The 22,057-nt window shown below is 42.0% G+C and overlaps 1 protein-coding gene across 2 annotated transcripts; it reads left to right on the top strand.

Annotated features, from left to right (window-relative positions):
• The first annotated feature begins 2,865 nt into the window (after positions 1–2,865).
• LOC141428368 (leucine-rich repeat flightless-interacting protein 2) lies at positions 2,866–21,474 on the top strand. Of its 2 annotated transcripts, XM_074088339.1 has the most exons (8): positions 2,866–3,746; positions 9,360–9,509; positions 11,304–11,420; positions 12,019–12,165; positions 12,698–12,959; positions 13,119–13,250; positions 13,517–13,704; positions 17,992–21,474. In XM_074088339.1, the coding sequence occupies exons 1-8, from the start codon at positions 3,375–3,377 to the stop codon at positions 18,100–18,102; spliced, it is 1,479 nt and encodes a 492-aa protein (XP_073944440.1). In that variant the 5' UTR covers positions 2,866–3,374; the 3' UTR covers positions 18,103–21,474. The 2 variants fall into 2 exon arrangements, with proteins under 2 accessions (XP_073944440.1, XP_073944439.1); XM_074088338.1 differs by lacking the exons at positions 2,866–3,746; positions 9,360–9,509 and adding an exon at positions 9,906–10,054 and having other exon boundaries at positions 11,302–11,420.
• The last annotated feature ends 583 nt before the right edge of the window (positions 21,475–22,057 follow it).

Consider the following 22,057-nt stretch of genomic DNA (forward strand, 5'->3'; position numbering starts at 1 on the left):
TACAGCTTATCCCATAGGAATTTTGCGAAATTCGTTTTATTGCTTGCTCCCCCATATACGTGATAAAAAGATAGTTTTCATCAAATATTTCATATTAAATCCTTTACTTGGTTTGTAAATTACTTTGTCTTGAGTTAATATTTTAATTGCGAAAGTTAAAACCTCATTACAATTTTACTAAGTTAGGTAGGTTTCATAAGATGGACTCGTACCTACTTCAGACGCGGTACATTTGTTGCCGTTCGATCTAATAAGGATTCTATCCGATTCTAAATCACTCACCAATTGCTTTCTTTATTCACGCTCACTTATCTTGGCAACATAACACCTAATCTCAAACGCACCATAATGTTGCATTAGAGATAGGGTATGTACATCCCAACTACAGCTGGTACATCCATTTGTGGAGCGTCGCCATTGTCAGTTATTGTTTGCGCCCGCACCCGTGACGTCCTTGCCTTGCGTCTTTGTGCTACAGTAGAGCTGCTATGCTCGAAGGCTGTCCACTGTGACAAATAGTATACGGAACAGGGAACTATGTATCACTTTCTTTAAACTTCAGGGTTGACCAACCTTATTAGACCTAAGATTTATTATACTGCGCGATTTACGTAATCAGTAATTTTCATAGGCGACATTTGTACTTTTCTTTCCTTGCCACGATTGACTGGATTAAAAGCAGTGATCGACAGATCGATCACAATTTACCGGTTCCTCACCTCTACTCTGAACATTATTTCAACAAATCTTAAACCATTATAATAAATGTTTTATATTACAACATGCTACTTTGTTATAATCCGCTGTGTTACAATAATGATTGTGGATGTAAGTTATATGTTCGTAGTTAATTTTACACATGTTTTGTTCTTCCTGTGATAATGTCAATGCCACAACAATACCTACAGACACATATATTTTCGTAATAGTACGATCATATGCCCGGTAACTTCATTGTGTTATTGTTATTATTCATTTCACATGGGTGAAAACATAATGTAAATTAATGATTATTGCTGTTGTTGTTGGTAGGAATTAATAAACACTATCAGACCCAGACCAGAGGTTAATAATATGTTGGATGATGGATTAAGCTAGCATTAAAAGCTCTTTAATTCTGTTGGCGGAGTTAAGCAATCCACAAGCAGTGGTAAACGAACTAGAAACAATTACTTTGCTCACCCGTGACCTTACGATAGCTACGTTTATGCAACAAATGCAGCAGCAAGCAAGCAGTGGTAGCCTAGTGGTTTATATGTGAAGTTATCTCAATCAGTACTAGGCCCGCGTGGGAACTACAGTTCAAGCCTTCTCATTCTGAGAGGAGGAATATGCCCAATAGTTAGACGTATAGGCAATTCGAGATTGGATTTGTGTTATGTTGTCAAGGTACTGTTGTGTTGTGTCGCTCAAATAAACCAGGGCCTAAGGATGAAATATGCTAGCATGCTACTGACACAGATGTAAGTATAACAAATCCTCCTTACCAAAAGGATAATTGTTTTGTTGACTCGTGTAACTAGGTCACCCCGCATATGTAAAGCTGTTAGGGCCTTACAGGGGATTGTGGACACAAACCAGTATAGATATGTCTACAAGTGTGACAATTTTATATGGAATAAACGACTTGATTGTTGACGTACTTAATCTGCAGATTGGGTCTAAAGATTAACGTCTGAAAGTTGTTAAAATAAAATTGGTGTGATGACTAACTTGCTTATTAATTTCGTGTGGTGTAAACTTCCCGCCTACCAATTATGTTTCGTCACTGTCTACGTCGTTAAGCGACTGCTTAATGGTTCGTTTAATGCAATTACTGCATTCTTTGTAAGTTCATTATACCTATCGGCCATGTTATTCACTGACTAGTGGTCGTGACTTACATTTTCGCTGATTTTAATACTTACTTGTTTGTGTATTTTTGTGAGTTGACAGTCCAAATGCGGCGGATTGATTCCCTTAACTGCTTCAGCACCGAAACCCGGTTTCACCATTATACTCGTAGATCTCCAGTTGCTTCGGTTGGAAGCGGTCTGCATCCACCGTGACCCTTGCGACTTAAAAAAAACCAGTGTAGCAATTTCTAACTTAAAATTTCTCGTATTGTCACTGAAACATTCCAAAGCAATCTTTAGTTCTGTTTGCTACTTGAGACAATTGAAAATAAATTTTGTTTACGATAATGCAGGTCCCGTAGATCACGTTTCATTCCGTCGTATAAACCGTTGTTTACGTTGTAAAGATTAAAGAATAGGTGACGTAAGTACTAGCCTGGCTAGGTTAGTTCATTAGCCACCGCCGATACACCTTACGCGACAGGAAAACTTGCGGCGGGTGCAGTGATTCACCTCAAGCCAAAACGATAGGAAATTAAAGGCGCAAGTGGTAAGAGGGAGCGTGTTGGTCATCAGATAAATTTCAATTCAACGCGTCGCGTAGGTAAATAGAAGTCGCAAAATGGATAGGCAAAGGACATACAAAAAAAAGTACCTAATATTAGTCTCCAGGTAACGTGCATATTATTCAATTAAATTTATTATTTTTATCTATGAGCACTATTGTATAAGTATGATAACAATCTGAAAAAAGCAGTTAAGAACTAAAAACCAGTCAAATTGCAACTTACGAGTTGGGTCTTTACTTCAATTATAGTGACGTTAATTCAGTTTACCTTAATGCATTTATTTACTTTTTGGCATTAGCTTTTTAGCCTAACATTCGGATTACTAAGTGTTACGTATCATAAAGAATATTTTACATATATTAGCACTATTTTGTACCATTATTTGGCAAAAATATGTTTCGGCCTCCGCTTGAGGCTCTGCTTCATCACGCTCGTAACGGTGCGATACGATTACGACAGCGATAGCGATGCAGTCCAACCACGAGCGCGAGCGACGCCGACAGTCGGCCGCCGTCGCCGCCGCAACCACTCGCGTCGTCGCACCCTTGTGTTTACTTTACGCCACACGCAAAACGAAGAAATACCTTTGTCCTATTTTCGCGTAAGAACCGTTATTTAAATTGAATGCAGTGAATGTGAGTGAATTTGTATTTCTTGTACAAAAAAAACTGTTTTCATGCAAAACAACAATATTGTTCTCAATATCTGCAAAAAAATATTGGTCAAGGAGTGATGATTAATAAAGTGTAGAAAATCAGCGATAAGGCTATTGATAAGTGCGGTGCTGAAGTTTTGTTTATCGCGCACAATTGCAGTGAAATGAAGTAACAATTGTATCCGTATAAATATTTAGGCAGTCTCAAACGTTGACAACCCCGCTGTTGACCACAACAAACGCGGGAATGCATAAACTTCGGTTACAAATAATTTGATTTCCCCGAATATTCCACACAATAGCCGCGCGTACACAATGACGCTCATCATGGGCAATCAGTCCAAAAATGCAACGCCTGACAATAGCGACGAGGAAAGCGGGGATGCGTTCACTGACGGAGACTTCGGTGACTCCGACGAAGAGTTACACGTCGAACGTAACGATGACTCTAACACTACCCTTATCCCTGTTAACGAAACTGTAAATGCAGAAATAATGGAGATAGTACGCGGCGCTCGTAATGGTTTCGATGAACACGATCATGCTAAAGTTAACGGACATAAAAGCAGTGATAGTGACTTGGAATGTCGCAGCAACGGCGAACTCGCGATGCCTGACGCCAGGAGGGACTCCCACGGCGACCAGAACCCTTCCATCGTTGGCATTCTCGGTGGTCAGCAGGATCATGTACGTATTTCTCATTGTTATGCGTCCCCGCATGACCCTTTCCGCGAGAATTTAAGGCATCCCGTGACTCATAGCTGTGCGATTGACCCTTTTACCTGTTTTGCATTTCCTTGCATTTCTCTGTTGAAGAAGCCCTTTACTTCTCACACGTTAATTTAGAATTAAAAACTACTAGTTCAGCAAACATTCTAACAGGATTTTATATATGGTCAATAAAACCTACGAGGCGCAAGGCCATTTACTATCTTATCTCTTAAAATTTTCACTTACTCGCGTTCCGGAGGCCGCAGTCTCTAAAAAGTTTTCTCAGGTGATTGCTGTTTGCTTTACGCACCAATAACCAGATGCTAGCCGCGTTAACTTCAAAATGCTGTAAATTGTCATGCACCGCACGCATCACAATTGTTTCGTGATCTTCCAATTTGTATTACGGTTGAGTTAGCTCAGCATTGTCTATTGTAAATCATGTGGCATCAGTTGAGCTTGAGCGACACAGGTGTATGAGTTGCGGCGGGACGGCCTTGCCTTGTTGCGAACCTAAGCGGATACAACATGACATTTCCGGAATCTTTGCTAAGCTTGGCCACAAGAACCGTCATCTTATACGTGAGTTTAAACAAAAGTACCCATAGCATATACTTGTTGCTTAACTAATGCCCTTGCTATTCTTGTTATGGTAATAAAATAGTTCTGAAGACGAATAATTATAAGTAACTAAAGCGCTAGCCAGTATAAGTATGTCGTCAACTAAAAACACTTGTGTTCACGGTACCTACTTCAATACGATACTGCAGTGTTCTCATCAAGTCAAGTCAGACTACACGTGATTTTATTCCAGCTCCGTGTTAAGTGTTGGGTTTAATGTTGTGAAAATATGGTTCAATTTAGTTGTAAGATTGTATAGTCAGTGGTTGTAATATGTCATCGCCAGAGTTTCTGTTGCGGGTCGCCGCCAGGGTCTTTCTGGCTTATGTGAGTCATCACTCATCAACTATTTGCTGGGCTGCCTAAATCGCTAACGATCAAGACCATGTGCGAATGATCAGTGATGTCATGTCGCATACAATATCTAAGTAGCCTTCCTGTTCGGTATAAAAATCCCCGGACGGGTTCTTGCATGAGTTCAATTTTGCGTGGGTGTAACTAATTATAATGCGGGTTGAATTAGTACTGTATGTCTCTTTCAAGTATCTGTTTCATGGCATTTTTTGTATGAATGTTATTGTTTTGAAAAAGTTACAAAATGTACATGTGAATACTTGAGGATGCAATACAATTTACAAGTTTTTCACAACCATACTTTGGTACAATCGTGTAAACAGTTTTGTAACTTCTTTCTTAAAGATTCTTGCCGATGGCAAGTGAATGCTAATGAATAGGTATGTCGAAACATGCTTTGCTAATATATTTATCTAACCGGCCCGAAAATATACGTTCATATATATCTATTACTTTGGGAACCTACAGAACAGATCCGCTTATGTAGGTATGCCGCGAAACAAACGATACTGTGAAATATTGAGAAAATATTTGTTTTCGATGAGATCATGAAGTTCAAACAAACGATAATACCGCACATAAAAGGATCGCTATCACTCCTGAACTAGCTCTTTTTGTCGTGTGTGTGATTGTCATTATCTCATAATATGAAGTGACACGTCTAATTTCTGTTAAGTAGATTTTCCAACAGCTTATGTATATTTAGGTACTCTCAGAGCGCCTTTTATGTAAGTTAACTTTAAAGTATCAGTACGACGAATCTTTATTTTATTCACAGTTATGTAAATCATGGCGTCTTGAGCGCTCGCCCCGTGTTCCTCAGCACACGTGCCCGCTGCGGCATAAACAAACATGACAAGCTTAAAGCGTTCGTACTCACTCGACCATTCGGCGACAACTGTCCAGCGTCCACTAATTATCATAATTTATGTACATACACAAATATTTCACGTTTGTACGACATGATGCTGTCAACGATGCACGCATAACTTAGCTGTCTAAATTCTTTCTTGAAATTGAGTCCGAATTTGAAGTTTCTTAAACACTCTTCAAGTCCTCTTCCTTTACATTAAGCTGATTATTGAGTTTTTTTAGAAGTAGGTACTTGTAACTTTACAGTTCGATTCGATAGATGGAATAAACTTGGAATAAAACGATATCCAAATCTTCGGTGCAGCAGGCAGTATAGTGTGTAGAGCACCATATTGCTGCGCTAGCGACAGGTGGGATTAGCGCCCTGAAACTGGAGCAAGTGTTGGTGTGTACGTCTCGGCATATTTGCTTACGCTGCACCTGAAATTCTGTATAGTTTTACTTTTTCGTAATCTTACTGGCACGCTTAACTGAGATTGAGATTTATTGCGTTTTAAATTGATCTTTCTCGCCTGGTGACTATTTACGCTTTACCTATAAATCAACAGCAAGCAAAATTTAAGAATTTGACCGGATTGGTTAACTACTCAGCTGACGGGTTTAATTTGTTTTAATAATTATACAAACTAGTATTACGACTTAAACAGACGAAACTGAAACCGAGATATTCGTTCGGCCTTCAACGATACTGCCTAACAAAACGTTAGTCACACTGTTCGACACGGAGCTTGGTGACAGCGTGTCCTTACGTCCTTCGCGGACGATGATGTCACTGCGCCATGCGGACGCTACACAGCATTTGACGTATGTGCACATAACGGTTTTGTCTCGTATGTTTATTTGATCTTCAAAATAGATGTTAAAATTTCAAATCTAATTACATTTTCTGAAAAATGTGTAAAGAAAAGGGGCGAAAATGGTTTACGCTGAGACGGCGGTAGCTTTGTCCGAGCAGGTTACCTACTGGGAGTTGTTTCCATCTTAACAACTGATTAATTACCTAGTTCGAAGTATCGACGATGTATCAATTTTAGTGAACGCACATTAACAAAAGAAACACGACTATTTAATATTAAATCTGGCTTATTTTCTGTACAGACAGAATCCACCTCTTTACTAAAACTATAACTTAAATAATGACAACTATCCAATAACGAACATAACTTTATCTTCACCATTGATCCCGCAGTTATCATAAACGGATGTTAAGAATATTTTTTAAGAATAAACAGTTCTAAAAATACGGTAAGTACTGTTTTGAACAATTGTATTTTATCGAATTCCTTTGTTCGATAACAAGCCGATAAGGTAATGTCTTGTTCCATTATAAACCTGCTCATCCGATATCTGTTTTGTGTTGTTGATCCGCCTTTGATGGAAATTTGAAACTACGTATTTAGAGAGCGTCTGGTAAAAATGTGTATGCTTTCTTTTATTATAATATAACTTATAAATTGAAGATGATGATTAACGATCAATGTTTATTTTGGTTCAATCGAATTTCAGCGGATGCGAAGCAATCACAATACATTTCAAATCACAATACATTTCAATATTATTGGGGTGAATTGGCTGAATAACTTACGTAAGATATATTCAATAACAAAGACTCAAGTTATTGTTCTCTTGGCATGGCTGTAAAACCTTTGATTTATGATAATGTAAATAATACTTCTTACGAAATGGAACAGTTTCACGATTCTCTTTAAACTAATCAGGATTGTTCTCGTCTATTTCAGTATTGTGGTTAACGCATGGTTACCGCCTAGTTCGAGGAATAGCTATTGTTTTAACACTTGCTATCGAGCCTGCATTTCCCGTCACCCGCATTTACACCAACTTTATATTTAAAGCCCCTATACAAACTCAATTTCGCCTGTTCACTAATCTAAAAATAAGCCCTCTTTGAATTTGTTACATTTACCTTGTTATTTGTATTGTTAAACTCTTTATTGTACATAAAAACACATGAAAATAACAGAACACAGGATAATAAGATGTACAAAGGCGAACTTATCCCTTAAAGGGATCTCTTCCAGTGAACAGAAATAATCTCATTTTGTTATTGGAAAGACTACCTAATATAAATATCCAATTTATTTAATTTCAATGCAACCATTTATTCAATACAAGCAACTTTCACCTCACGTTAACACGAATATTTTCCGCACGTCGCGGACAAAGCAATAGCACTTTTAATTAAAATACCAATACATACCTAGTTTCGTAAATAAATCTTTTGGACAGCAGGGCTACTACGAAATTCGAAAATCGAAATTCTTATCGTACCGTCCCTCTCACTCTCATATTAAATAATATAAGCGTCAGCAGGAAGGTACGATACAAACTTCGATTTTCGAATTTCGTAGTAGCCCTGCAGAGCCTATGTGCAACGGACGGTGCAAATAAAACTGTAGAATTATAAACGCAGACTAGATATTTAAACGTCAAAATAATTAATTAATAACATGGATGTAGATGGACGACCAAGGGAAACCATACAAAACGAAGCACAAAATTATAGAGTAGCGACTAACTGACGTCAAGTTAAGTCTATACATATATAGTCTTTAGATGCTTCAGTTCTAATTTTTTTAAATAATTTTCGGCCTTAAAGCTGCGTCCTTTAGTCAAGTCTACTTAATTTGATAACTGTCTGAATTTAAAACTGAGAATGAAGATATTCTTGGCTTTTTTCACAACATAAACGAATATAATTTAAGTATTGCCACTATTGCCAGCATGAAGATACAATGTTTAACAAAATCAAAGTACCATATTTAGTTTCTAGTTTTATTCTGAGTTGGCGAGTGAGCAGGCATTTATTATATCGTTGTGTGTGTGCCAACGTCGTCTGGCCGCTCCCGAAGGGGTTGCCCGAGCCCCGAGTATTGGCGCAGACACTCATAAACATAAACTCTACATTATATCAACGTTTACTCAACCATTTTACCACACGCTGAGAACCGCGTCGCAATTTATTATATTTTAAAAAGTTTCATAAGACTTCTATGTCATTATCTGCTGAGCAATGTTTTTTTTAAAGTAGTCAGTCGCGTAATTCAACGCACAGATTTGGCAACTCTTTGAAATTCGAATCGCGCTAATCAGCCAGAACATTGTATACATCGTTTAACCTGATTTCAAGTTTCCGCTCATAGAATTCACGTCTTGCTGCCGTTTTGCCGGAACGGATCGTATTCTATTCGTTTAAAAAGTAAAACCAAATAGTCTTCCGGCTTTTGTGTGTTGGAAACAATCAGATATCGTCATTTATTGTACAATTAATGAAATCGGTTTCGTTAAATACTTACTACTCCTTTAGTTATCTTTATAAATAATTAATTAGGTAATCTATTTTATAATTTCACGAAGTCCTCGCAAAAGTATTTAGTATTTTCGCTGCCTGTCCGTGGTCTAAATTTCAAAGACGAAAAGCTAAGCATGTTGATTTATCTACCAATAAAAATATCTCTTCACCACAGATAAAAAATAAAATAATGCTGGTGCTCAACATATACATACAGATCAAATTTATGGAATAATCATGTGGCAGAACTAGATTAAACTCCAACGTCATGAACCAGAATAGATTAAAAAAGTAGTGATTAATATGAAAAAATATCGAAATTGGTTTCTAATAATTGACTTTTAAGTACAAAGAAATAATAAAAGCATTGATAATTATAGACAATCGCAACTACCGGAACAGCTAATCTCAAGCAATGGTGGTTGTTACAGGCGGAGCAGCGGCTGGCGGCGCGTCGCGCGGCGCGGGCGGAGGCGCGCGAGATACGCATGCGCGAGCTGGAACGGCAACAGCGCGAGCAGGAGGACCATGCCGACAAGGCCTATGACATGTATGCCGGTATGTGTAGTGTAACACCATACGTGGAAACCAGTGGAGCTTGTTAAGGGCTACACTAGCTGGAGCGGCCGCGTGTGCAGGTAAAAGGCGCGGCACACGCCAGTTGTAATGTATGAAACTGTATAGAAAGATGCCAGACCAGATGCGTGGCGTGCGTAGGTACTGGCATCTTTCTATACTGTTTCAACATTACAACTGGTGATCATACTATTTTTCAATAAGTGTCCACCCGCTCCGTGCAAACCGCGGTACGAGCCAGAGCGAGGGTCGGAGCCCCTATCACGCAATCGACGGCCTAACTCCCTAAACAACTCGCGTGCCTCCAATACTTGGCTTTCCTATAATTAACTTTTAAAAACAAAGAAATAATAAAATCATTGATAATTATAGACAATCGCAACTACCGGAACAGCTAATCTCAAGCAATGGTGGTTGTTACAGGCGGAGCAGCGGCTGGCGGCGCGTCGCGCGGCGCGGGCGGAGGCGCGCGAGATACGCATGCGCGAGCTGGAGCGGCAACAGCGCGAGCAGGAGGACCATGCCGACAAGGCCTATGACATGTATGCCGGTATGTGTAGTGTAACACCATACGTGGAAACCAGTGGAGCTTGTTAAGGGCTACGCTAGCTGGCGCGGGCGCACGGAGCGGCCGCGTGTGCAGGTAAAAGGCGCGGCACACGCCAGTTGTAATGTATGAAACTGTATAGAAAGATGCCAGACCAGATGCGTGGCGTGCGTAGGTACTGGCATCTTTCTATACTGTTTCAACATTACAACTGGTGATCATACTATTTTTCAATAAGTGTCCACCCGCTCCGTGCAAACCGCGGCAGCTAGCGGAGGCCCTTACAAATCAGTCATATGCTTATTCCACCATTAAAAGCCTTATTGTCTCACACACTTGGAATCACGATCGTTTTCATCACTTCTTTCTGTCACAAGGCATAAAACGAGGGTAGAAATGTGGTAGAAAGAGATAGTGAGCGTGATCACGAACGTCAGCGCGTTAGACAATACGGCCTCAGTTCAGTTTTCAGTCGGTCTGGTCTAATGAAGATTACGCGTTGCTTTGTAGTGAAAACGTCAAGCGCCACAAACACAAAACAATATAATAAACTAGCCGTTACCTGCGACTCCGTCCGCGCTGAATTCTACTATCGCTATCCCGCGGGAACTATACATTTTTTCGGGATAAAGACTATATCCTATGTCCTCAAACTATCTGTATACTGAATTTCATCTAAATCGGTTCAGTTCTTTCAGACGTGATGAAGTAACAAACAAATAAACAGACTTACAAACTTTCGCATTATTAGTGGGATATACCTTTCAAAATTTACTTCTTGTAAACAATATGCTATCAGTGCAAAGCATTAGATTCAAAGTCAAAGTCATAGTCAAAATATCTTTATTCAATTTAGGCTATGACAAGCACTTATGAATGTCAAAAGAAATCTACCACCGGTTCGGAAAAACCTCTGTTGAGAAGAATCCGGCAAGAAACTCAACGAGGTATGTTTTTTTTTAAACAGATTTACAATATTATTAAATATACATCACAAGTATTTAACACAACTTTATTTTTAACACAGTAGGTTCGCTATTTGAAGGGATCGCTAATGCGGATCGGAGTTATTTCCAAATATCCCTGTCCATGATATAATCATTAACTTTATGATTGAACCATTTTAAGCCAAGGCAAAGAAAGAATTGAAACGAAAATTGGTAAGTCTCTCATGCGCTGTTTTGGTGCAAAACTGTGGTGTCCAAATCCAAGAGTGCAAAGATTAATCTCACCTGTGACCTCGGTTGCAGAGACGGTGGGGCGGCGCGCGGGCCCGCGCATCTCGGGCCTCACGCCCGCAGCGCTGCACTCGCCGCGGCGCGCGTCCGAGGACTCCGCCGACGACTCCTTCAACGTCAAGGATCTTAGGGTAAGCTCCGCGGACAATGTGTTGCGAGATGCCTGCACTGAAGATAAAAACTCTAACTTGTTGGTGTTTCCAACAATATCCCAATAAAAGATGAATCGATAAGATGCCATGTGAACTCAGAATAATGACACTCTTAAGTCTGGTCTTCATTTGGCATTGCGTGTTCGCGTTGCTCTTTTAGCATTTCCGTAGCTCATGCTAGGAACGATATAGTGGTGAAAATCAAAATACATGGACCACAACGAAATTCCTACTTACCTGAAATTAGAATAAAGTAGAAAATGTAACAAAATAGAACTCTATTGTTTTCTATTGTTTAGTTTACGTATTGATCTTACTATCGTGTCTTTTTTTTTGTTACTATGATTCCCCTTTTGCTTTAAAGAAATGTATGTCCTTTAATAGAAAGCCAATAAGTTTAGTCAAGCTGAAAAGTAGTGTGATGTAATTGATGGATGACCCTTTAGTCTTAGTTTTATTTCAAACCGTCGCAATGCTTTTGTTTGTCCCGACGAAGTACTAAGAGTTTCAGCTACCATTGAGCTTGCCTGTTCGTAGTGTCTTTTGTGACATGTGTCCTGTCATGTTGTGATTACAGCACGACCTGAAGGAAGTGGAGGAGAAGTTCCGCAAGGCGATGATCCTGAACGCGCAGTTGGACAACGACAAGGCGGCGCTCGGCTACCAGCTGGAGCTGCTCAAAGACCGCATCGAGGAGCTGGCGGCGGAACACGCGCAGCTACAGGTCAGGCCCTAGCCTTATAGCCACAGCCGTGGAACACAATGAACCACGCATGAAGCGCTAAAAAAAACACACACACACATACGCAGGGGAGGGCTAAAGCCCTTGATTAAGGTAGAGCGAGGTCATCACCGCTTCCGCGCCTCTCAAAAGGTGCCATCATATTTTTTTTGCACTGGAAAATGGCGCCCTTTGGCATCTTGCGCTTAGAGCGACTGCTGCTCTTGCTCTACCCCAGATTTTTTTTATGAAACTGTAAATTATTCAAGATATATATTTTAGGATCATCTTGTAGATTGTAGAACCCTTAAGGTCAGGTTAGGTTTGTTTTATAACAATTCTAAAATATTATAGTTTAAAAAAAAAACGTTCGTCCATACGAAACAGTTCGAAAATGAATGGGCGTATACACGAATAATCGGGTCGGTTTTTCCATGTCGGTATTATCCGGGCCAATAAAGAGAGTCATCCTAATGAATCATTTGTCAAACACATTTTCGGTGAAACATTAAAGAACTCTGTTGTAATTCCACAGCGCGAGCACAAAGAGAAATGCTCGGCGCACGAGCGGCTAAAACGCGAGCACGCGTCGCTCGAGCGGGAGCTAGTGGCGGCGCGGGACGCGGTGCGCGCGCGGGACGCGGCCGCCGCCGGCGCGGGCTTCGCGTTCGTGGACGCCGCGCCCGCGCCCGCCACCAACGGCCTCAACAACAACGACGCGCCCGCCCTGCCCGCGCTCGCCCTCGTCACTCACCAGAATGAGAAGCTGTTGAATGACGCCGGGGAAGGCACGCTAGGTAACTCCAAGTCTATACCTAACTACTATTTACAGGTGGATATGAAAACGGGTAACACTCTGCTACCCAATAACGTACAGTACAGTAACGGGTAACACTGCTACATTGTAACATATACGGTAACGGGTAACACTGCAAGCTGAGTGTTGTGTGTTGCAGACGTGCGGTTGCAGAAGCTGCTCAGTTCGAAGCAGAGCCTGGAGGGCGAGGTGCGCCGCCTGAAGCTGCAGCTCAGCGAGGAACAGCACAACGGCGTCGCGCGTGCGCACGACCACGACCTCGAGACCGAGCGTGAGTACTGATGGACGTATTGGAGTAGGTACAGGTCCATTCGTGTCAGCTCTTGTTATTGTGAGTTGTGAATTGATTTATACTATGCGATCGCCCGCGTAGCGTGGCAGTCTAATATGATACTAGGCGGTAGTGGTGTTACAAACAAATTCCTCCTTCCACCAAAGATTACTACATTATTTAAATAGAGTTTTTTAAACCTTTCCAAAACGTTACGTAACGAATGATTCTATACTGGTTAGTTAAGTCGTATTGTTGTGGTGCAGTGGAGGCGCTGCGCAAGTCGACGGCGGAGGCGAAGGCGCGCGCCGCGCGGGCGGAGGCCGAGGCGGCGCTGCAGGCCGCCGCCGCCACGCGCCTCGCCGCGCAGCTGTCACGCGTGCGCGCGCAGCACGACGCGCGCGACGAGCACGAGGAGCAGCTCAAGCAGGAGCGCCGCCGCCTGCAGCGAGAGGTCTGTACACGCAGCACGCCGGCAGCCCGCGCCAGCTGGGAACTGCGCGCGCAGCACGACGCGCGGCGACCACGACCAGCAGCTCAAGCAGGAGCGCCGCCGCCTGCAGCGAGAGGTCTGTACACGCAGCACGCCGGCAGCCCGCGCCAGCTGGGAACTGCGCGCGCAGCACGACGCGCGGCGACCACGACCAGCAGCTCAAGCAGGAGCGCCGCCGCCTGCAGCGAGAGGTCTGTACACGCAGCACGCCGGCAGCCCGCGCCAGCTGGGAACTGCGCGCGCAGCACGACGCGCGGCGACCACGACCAGCAGCTCAAGCAGGAGCGCCGCCGCCTGCAGCGAGAGGTCTGTACACGCAGCACGCCGGCAGCCCGCGCCAGCTGGGAACTGCGCGCGCAGCACGACGCGCGGCGACCACGACCAGCAGCTCAAGCAGGAGCGCCGCCGCCTGCAGCGAGAGGTCTGTACACGCAGCACGCCGGCAGCCGCGCCAGCTGGGAACTGCGCGCGCACACGACGCGCGGCGACCGACCAGCAGCTCAAGCAGGAGCGCCGCCGCCTGCAGCGAGAGGTCTGTACACGCAGCACGCCGGCAGCCCGCGCCAGCTGGGAACTGCGCGCGCAGCACGACGCGCGGCGACCACGACCAGCAGCTCAAGCAGGAGCGCCGCCGCCTGCAGCGAGAGGTCTGTACACGCAGCACGCCGGCAGCCCGCGCCAGCTGGGAACTGCGCGCGCAGCACGACGCGCGGCGACCACGACCAGCAGCTCAAGCAGGAGCGCCGCCGCCTGCAGCGAGAGGTCTGTACACGCAGCACGCCGGCAGCCCGCGCCAGCTGGGAACTGCGCGCGCAGCACGACGCGCGGCGACCACGACCAGCAGCTCAAGCAGGAGCGCCGCCGCCTGCAGCGAGAGGTCTGTACACGCAGCACGCCGGCAGCCCGCGCCAGCTGGGAACTGCGCGCGCAGCACGACGCGCGCGACGACCACGAGGAGCAGCTCAAGCAGGAGCGCCGCCGCCTGCAGCGAGAGGTCTGTACACGCAGCACGCCGGCAGCCCGCGCCAGCTGAGAACTGCAGCAGCTCAAGCAGCAGCAGCGAGGTGTCTGTGATACACAGCACTGGAGCAGCCCGCTGGACCTACTCCGAATTTCTTCTAGCAGCGCGCTACCACAGCGGGTTAACGGAACGCATATCATTCTACTCTACAGTTAGAATATATCTCAAAGCTGCTTAGCGCTGTTGCTTAACGGCTAACCTACTTTAGGTCCGCTTGCACGGTCTAGGATTAAATTATTTCAGCATTAACCCTGGATTAGATGTGACAGTTCCATACATTTTGAAACCACAAAACCCTAAGTAGCCGTTGACTTGGAGTTACGCAGTTAATCCTGGCGCAAGCCCGCCTTAATACACAAGGTAGTACCCATTACTTCTCTCGCGATCAACATCAATCAACAAGCAGTGCCACTGAAAAAACTGCCGCAATCAGCTCGTTTTCTGTGCTGAGGATTATCTTGTATTAAACTGCAAAAGTTATGTTTTTCGACAATCAAACGTCTGAGATTTATGGTTGAACTCGAAAAACATTTCTGACACGAACAGTCTTTCCCTTTACAGCTTTGTTTTTTTACAGGAAGTCGTTGACTTCTGGGCCGTTATCAAAAATGGCGATAGTTAACGGTACAGTTACAAGCGTGCCCCTTTCCGCCCGTCTTAACAACTCCGCTCTAACGAGTGCACGTGCACTAAACAACGAGACCAATGTAAATAGTGACAATCCGAGTGGGTGTGACGTGACACTAAACGTGACCTAATTAAAACTGTACGGGGCTGTTTCACTACCTTTTGATTGATTGATTATTTTGACGGATAAATTTAATCAATGGGTGGTGAAACAGGGGTACATGTACTATCGTAAAAATTACTAACGATTTTACCCTTTGGTCTTGCTCATTAGCCCCTATTATGGCGTAATAATTTCTAAAAGTGTACACACACTTCTTTATCTCGGCATTATAAAAAAAAAGAATATTTATTCACAAAGCCAAAAATATAACATAACAAAATACAAAGAAAGAAACAGATAAAACATAATTTGTGAAGAGGTAAAGGACTCAGCAGAGCTGCTGGTTTTCGGTCCTCACCTTGAAGAAGGAAATGGTAGTGTGGCTGACAATACGCAAAACGCTACTAAAACATAATAAAAAAAGAAAAAGAAAAATCAATCTGCTTTTATCTGCTATGAATCGGCCAAAAGTTGGAAGGACTGTTGCTTCCGAATTATCCTCGGAGCAGGGGGCTCGGCCCCGAACCCACTGTCTAGAGCCCTATTCAGGCAGCAAAGTTACCTTAATGGTTATTATTACGCTGTCTGTATGATCTGCCAGATTAATTAACTCTGAATTATCACAATGTCCGTACGTACGTGCTAACTGACCAATCCAATGTAAACCACCAGACGACCAGATGGCCTAGTGGTCAGAGAACCTGACTACGAAGCTTGAGGTCCCGGGTTCGATTCCCGTGTCGGGGCAGATATTTGTATGAATAATACGAATGTTTGTTCTCGGGTCTTGGGTGTTTATTATGTATTTAAGTATGTATCTATATCTATATAATTATATTTATCCGTTACTTAGTACCCATAACACAAGCTTTGCTAAGCTTACTTTGGGACTAGGTCAATGAGAGCTATCGTTTTTTGTCTCACTAGATGGCGCACTGTTGCGTGAGGTTTTTAAGTATGGCTTTCAAAGTCTGTTATTACGGGCGTGAAAACAACGTTTAGATTAAAATCATATTTAATACACCTTAAAACCGTACCATAAAAACATCGAGCATGCCACAGTGTTGCATAGTCCCCGTTTTGTTCGGAAAAAAGGGAGGACAAAGGTTTCCGAAAGACAAAACTGTCTCAAAACACAGACATTCATTGCCCCGGAACGCATATTTGCCATGATTAATTTCAGATATTGCAAAATATTCACAGAATTATTCTTATTATAAATAAACCCGCGTAGCTCACCCAAAAACTATGCGATTTGACATTTCGGAGACCTCACGCTACACTAGCGCCTCTAGTGGCGAATTCATACGCGATAGCCCTCATTGGTGTGAATTGTTATTTATTATTATTATATACGAAACTCGAATCTAGCTGCAAATACGAGCTTTAAGCTGCGTATCCACTAAAGATGTGCGAGGACGTGTTGCTAATAATGTTTTTATTAACCATCAGAAACGCTTAATTTACCTATCCTGGTGGAAACCACCATCTCTGGTGGAAACACCCGAGCGTAGCGAGGCGAGGTAAATGAAGCGTTTCTATTGGTTAATGAAAGACACATTCCTTGCAACACATCCTCGCACATCTCTGGTCGAATTGGAGCCTTGTACAGTCACCAAAACTCATAACTGACCGTCTTGCACCTTGCCACGGTGTATGAGATTCACTGGCCAGTTAAATGTGATGGTGACTGTAACCCGATTTTGCATGATTAACTTCTTTATATACGATTGATTGTAATTGTCCACTAAGTTGTGACGTATGTAATACCCTGTGAGTTTATTTTTTAGTTGGCTTTTAAATCCCAAATTGCGTCTTAACTTTAGACAGTTTAAATCAACACCAAAGAGCCATTTTACGATACCGTAGTGATGTAAATAACAAACCAAATGCTATTTTTTTATCGCTCACTGAGTGCCCTTTTGACCCTTTTTCAGGCCCCGCTAATTTAGGTAAGCTACTACAAAATGAATCAAAGTTTTATGTTGTTGTTCTATGAGGGATTAATTTAAAAACAATTATAATATTTTTAATGACTTCAATTGTTTTGTACCATATTGTAAATGTAGCAAGGTCGAATATTTGCGTACATTTATGTGGTCACTATACCTATGCACTATGCCTGGAAAAGGGTTTGATTAATAACATTTTCTTTATACGAGAACATTTATTTTATACGTGGCGCTTTATAGGAGATTGTGGCGTGCAGTCCAGCCCAGATAGTGTCGGACTCTCACCGATTACCCGATTGCACGTCCCAAACCCCCAGGAGCTTACAAGATACATCTATGTTAATAGTTAATACTCACTGCATCGCTCTGAAAACCCGTGTAAATATTACATAATACGATTTGTTCGCTCAAACATTCTATTCTATGTATGGTCAGCCGCGACCATGTTTCGCTGCTATATGCAGAAGTCGACTGCAGGCATCTTTGACGGCCGCCCATATGTTTAGTGGAAGCATTTTATAAAATACTGTTTTATTTATTTTTAGGCCAGAGAAGCGCTGAACCGGGTAGAAGAGTTGGAGACAGAAAACAGTCATTTGACGAAGCGGCTCGACAAATTGAAGAACGCAAAGTCGGCGCTACTCAAGGAGCTGTGACGCGCCACGGCCGACGTTTTGTTGTACAACTAGACATGCTGACACCAACTGGCCCCCCATAATAAATTCATCATATCAGCCGTAGGACGTCCACTGTTGGACATAGGCCTCTCCCATAGACCTCCAGTTGCTTCGGTTGGAAGCGGCCTGCAGCCACCGTGCACCCACGGCTTTAGCCAGACCAAATTATGTATGACTAATAAACAATCAAATCTCCAGCTATTATAACTGCATACATGAACCTAATCTAATAAAATAAAGTAACATTCTAGTACACACAGTATCCAAATGAGTTCGTTCAGTAAAAAGCTTATGGATATTGCAAAAACTCATTTTCAAATAGAACAATTACATGTGCAAAGTACATTTTTATGTGGACTTGATTCTAAGGTCTCACTCACATGGAAAGCTGCATTTTTTTGTGGTAGTTTCGTGTTGAACGCAGAGTTATTTTGCACCGTGAAGCCTTCGTTAAATAAACGTTGAACGTATAGTTTTTAGCGACGTATTGGATTGCATTTATCGGCATTTTTTGGCAAAGGGGGTTTTCTGATAGATGGAGTATCGGTAGATGGCGTTAGTATCGTTAGATTCGTTTGACATTAATATTACTTGAGTTTACTATCAAGTTGCAAAAAACACAATCACCGCACAACGTTCCTCTCAAAGAGAGTTTAACTTGACACTGGCGAAATTGTCCTATTAATTAGGACAGAAAAGCCATATTTTAAAAGAGAAGAGTGTGTATAAAAAAAAAATACTTGAGATCGCAATAAATAATTACAAACCCATCCCAAACGTGATACAAAAATGTCAAACGGACCTTACACTACTCATAGCGTGTCACAAACAAAACCCTCATTGATGTATGTTTGAAATATTAAGAAGTCACTCCAGAGGCCAGTTTATAGTTCTAAAAGCTATCCAGACTGAATTAAATAAATCTATTACCGGTAAAAACGTAATAGTACAAAATAAAACGCAGTAAAACCGCACTCCAATGGCACTGTGTTCATAATTCGCACGATTTGGCCATTCATTGTAGTAGCCAATACTCTATCACTTATATTTTGTAATATACATGCGTAGTTGCTGCAATATTTCGAGGGATTGTGCAATATAGCACCGTTCTACAGTGCAGTGACGTCACAGTCGCGCCGGTGACGTTTCAGTGCGGTTTGACTGTCATTAGACAAGGGGGCGCCAACGTCAACTGTTATCTGATTCCATTGCAATCGGAAGAATAAAATAGCCATGTAATATAGCGTAGAACCTTAAGAAACCAATGTTGCGCTGTCAGCCGCTGTATGTAATATATATGACACCTAGAAACACCCCAAATAATTTGGTTGTGTTACATTTTTATTTGTACATCGCTTAATGTTGATTTTGTACAATAATCATGTGTATAATTAATTCGTTTAAATGATAATTATTTATTTAATGCAGTTGAAATTATGTTCGTATTTTTCTGTATATTTTCTTTTCTATTTAAGGATAATGATAGCTTGCCGATGATATTCGCTTTGCGTACTAATACTAAAAAATATTTTAATACTTGCCATTGGTATCACAAATTCGTTTTATTTTGCAATATGATAATTTATTCACCTTGGTTTGGAGGTAAATGAAGGTTGTCAGAGTATCAATACAGGGGACGGGCGGCATCGCTGTCCTCAAACTGTACTCACCTATATTGTATGAAGATAAGTACCTACCGTTAATCGAGATCGAAGGTTTTATCAAACTCGATGTGAATGCATTTGTCTAGGCCACAGATATAGATAACACTAGATTACGCAAATGCATCTATCGCGCGTCCGAACCCCGACCAAACGTCGGGGTTGGCCCCATACAAAGACTAACCGCTAATTGACTAATCATGACTAGTGACTGACTCGAGCCCCACGGCGCGGGCGGGCGGCGCATTTGAATCGATTTTGCGTTATCTAGTGTAATCTATATCTGTGGTCCAGACCAGACAGCATTACGCAGTGTTTATTTTTTTTTAACATAAAATGACCGTAATTGACCCCTATCTCACCTGATGCAAACTGCACCTCGGTATTGATGCTGTGATATTTATGTTTGTTGACGATTTTAAATGTGAAAGTGATTGCTCAAAATTATATCCATACATGTATTTAGGTCGCACGGGACGCTCCGTGTTATATTCAAGTATTGAGATTACATTCATTATATTGGAAAGTTACCATACCTCTTACTAATGTCGTGAATGATGAATATTTAACGTGTGATGGAGACATGCTGGTTGAAGTGCGATGTTATATATATTTTGATGATTAGAGCTAATGTGTCAACGGGGTAAGACAGGCCTTGGTGTTAATGTAATATAGTTCGATAATTCGATAGTCATGCTCACATAACTTAACAGTGCCATCGCGCACCAAATGAATGTATTAGTATACAATTGATGTGGTATTTATCAGTAGATACGAGACGTCGCAGTACCTACTTGTAGTTGGGTCGTGGTCGCACTACACTTTTTTACTAAATTGAGTGCAATGTGGCCACGGCTTTAGTGATATGCTTGACAGATGTTTTTATATACGGTTGAATGGTTCGAATGAGGTGTATAAGGGCGAACCGCACGAGTCCAGTCGACGTAGATTTAGGTAATCGACTTTTGTACGCAGCGTTACTATAATTGCACGGTATTTTAGTGTCGCATGAGAAATAGACTCGTTTCTAAAATTTTTTAAGTCTCAAGCGCTGGATTCGCAAAAAAACTGTCAACCCTGCTAATGTATGTTTAAACTGACCCCCTGCGGGAGGAACACTGTCTGAAGACTGGTAGTAAAAAAAAGGCTCAGGTATCGGTATTGGATAGTGATGTGCCGATCCATGTTCGTTTTTTTAGCGAATCATAAACCGGATCTTTTGAAGAATTTTACTAAATACATAATTTGATAAGTACATACATGCTAATATTGAACATTTGACAGCTTGAAATGGCAGTTCAAGGCAGCGGCACTGAGTAAAAACTGAGCTCTCGCAGATCGAGACAATAAATAAACTATATCCTAATCCGCGGATACACGTTTATAAAGATCTGGCACATCACTAATATTGTGTAACAAACCGTAGGCTCAGACTTTAAGTCCTCACTAATTTGTAAGTAGGAATATCTGTTAACCCCCTCGCTGGCGCCAAGTTGCCTGCCGAAAAGTAAATTAAACTAAAATAAACTAATATTCAGCAATGAATTTGTAGCCAGCGCGGGGTCTGTAAGTACGATGTTTTTTGGTGCTGCGTTACTAATTTATTTTGGTTCAACTAGGACTGACATGAAGCGAGACTCGACTTAATAATGTATAAATTTGGATACTTTGAATAAACTTCGCTCTGAAATAGTAGTTTTATTTTACTCGCAAGATCGAATTTCAATACAAAAGTATGGTACCTACTCTGTTGTAGATCAATTTTAAGAATAGTATGCAGTCCACGACTTTATTTTTCATCTGTTCTGGAGTTAAAACTTTTAACTTAAAAGTAATATATCTGGTGAAATTATTGGCACACGAAATAATCTATCTTAGCCTATCCTAGCCTGGAAGCACATCTACAATCCTCTGATATGGGTGTCCATGGTTGATTGTGCCTCTTCGCACACTGAGTGTGATTTTTGGTGTCTGAAGAATAAAATTGTAAAAAACATTTTTGTCTTCAATATAATTTTGGCGCCAGGCAAGCACCCTGGTTTGAACCCTCGCATCCTCAGATCCGGTCCTGATTGCGTCATAACTTATAAACCAAATATCGATTACAGAAACTCCGCATTACACTACTGAATTACTTACTACACACACACAAACATCACGCCTGTATTCCCAAATGGGGTAGGCAGAGCACAAAACGTTACAGCTTCGGAGCCACTTTTAGCAATTTGTACTTACTACACAGCTGCATATTTTCATTTTTGCATCCATCCAAC

This window comes from Choristoneura fumiferana, chromosome 5 (assembly GCF_025370935.1).
Source record: "Choristoneura fumiferana chromosome 5, NRCan_CFum_1, whole genome shotgun sequence".
NCBI classification, from domain to species: Eukaryota; Metazoa; Arthropoda; class Insecta; order Lepidoptera; family Tortricidae; genus Choristoneura; species Choristoneura fumiferana.

What these genes read in the sequence shown, in the direction of transcription:
- LOC141428368 (XM_074088339.1), top strand. Translation starts at nt 3,375, where the DNA reads ATGACGCTCATCATGGGCAATCAGTCCAAAAATGCAACGCCTGACAAT. An exon ending in TCGGTGGTCAGCAGGATCAT is followed by an intron (nt 3,747 to 9,359) that starts GTACGTATTTCT and finishes TGGTTGTTACAG; the next exon opens with GCGGAGCAGCGGCTGGCGGC. An exon ending in TCAACGTCAAGGATCTTAGG is followed by an intron (nt 11,421 to 12,018) that starts GTAAGCTCCGCG and finishes TTGTGATTACAG; the next exon opens with CACGACCTGAAGGAAGTGGA.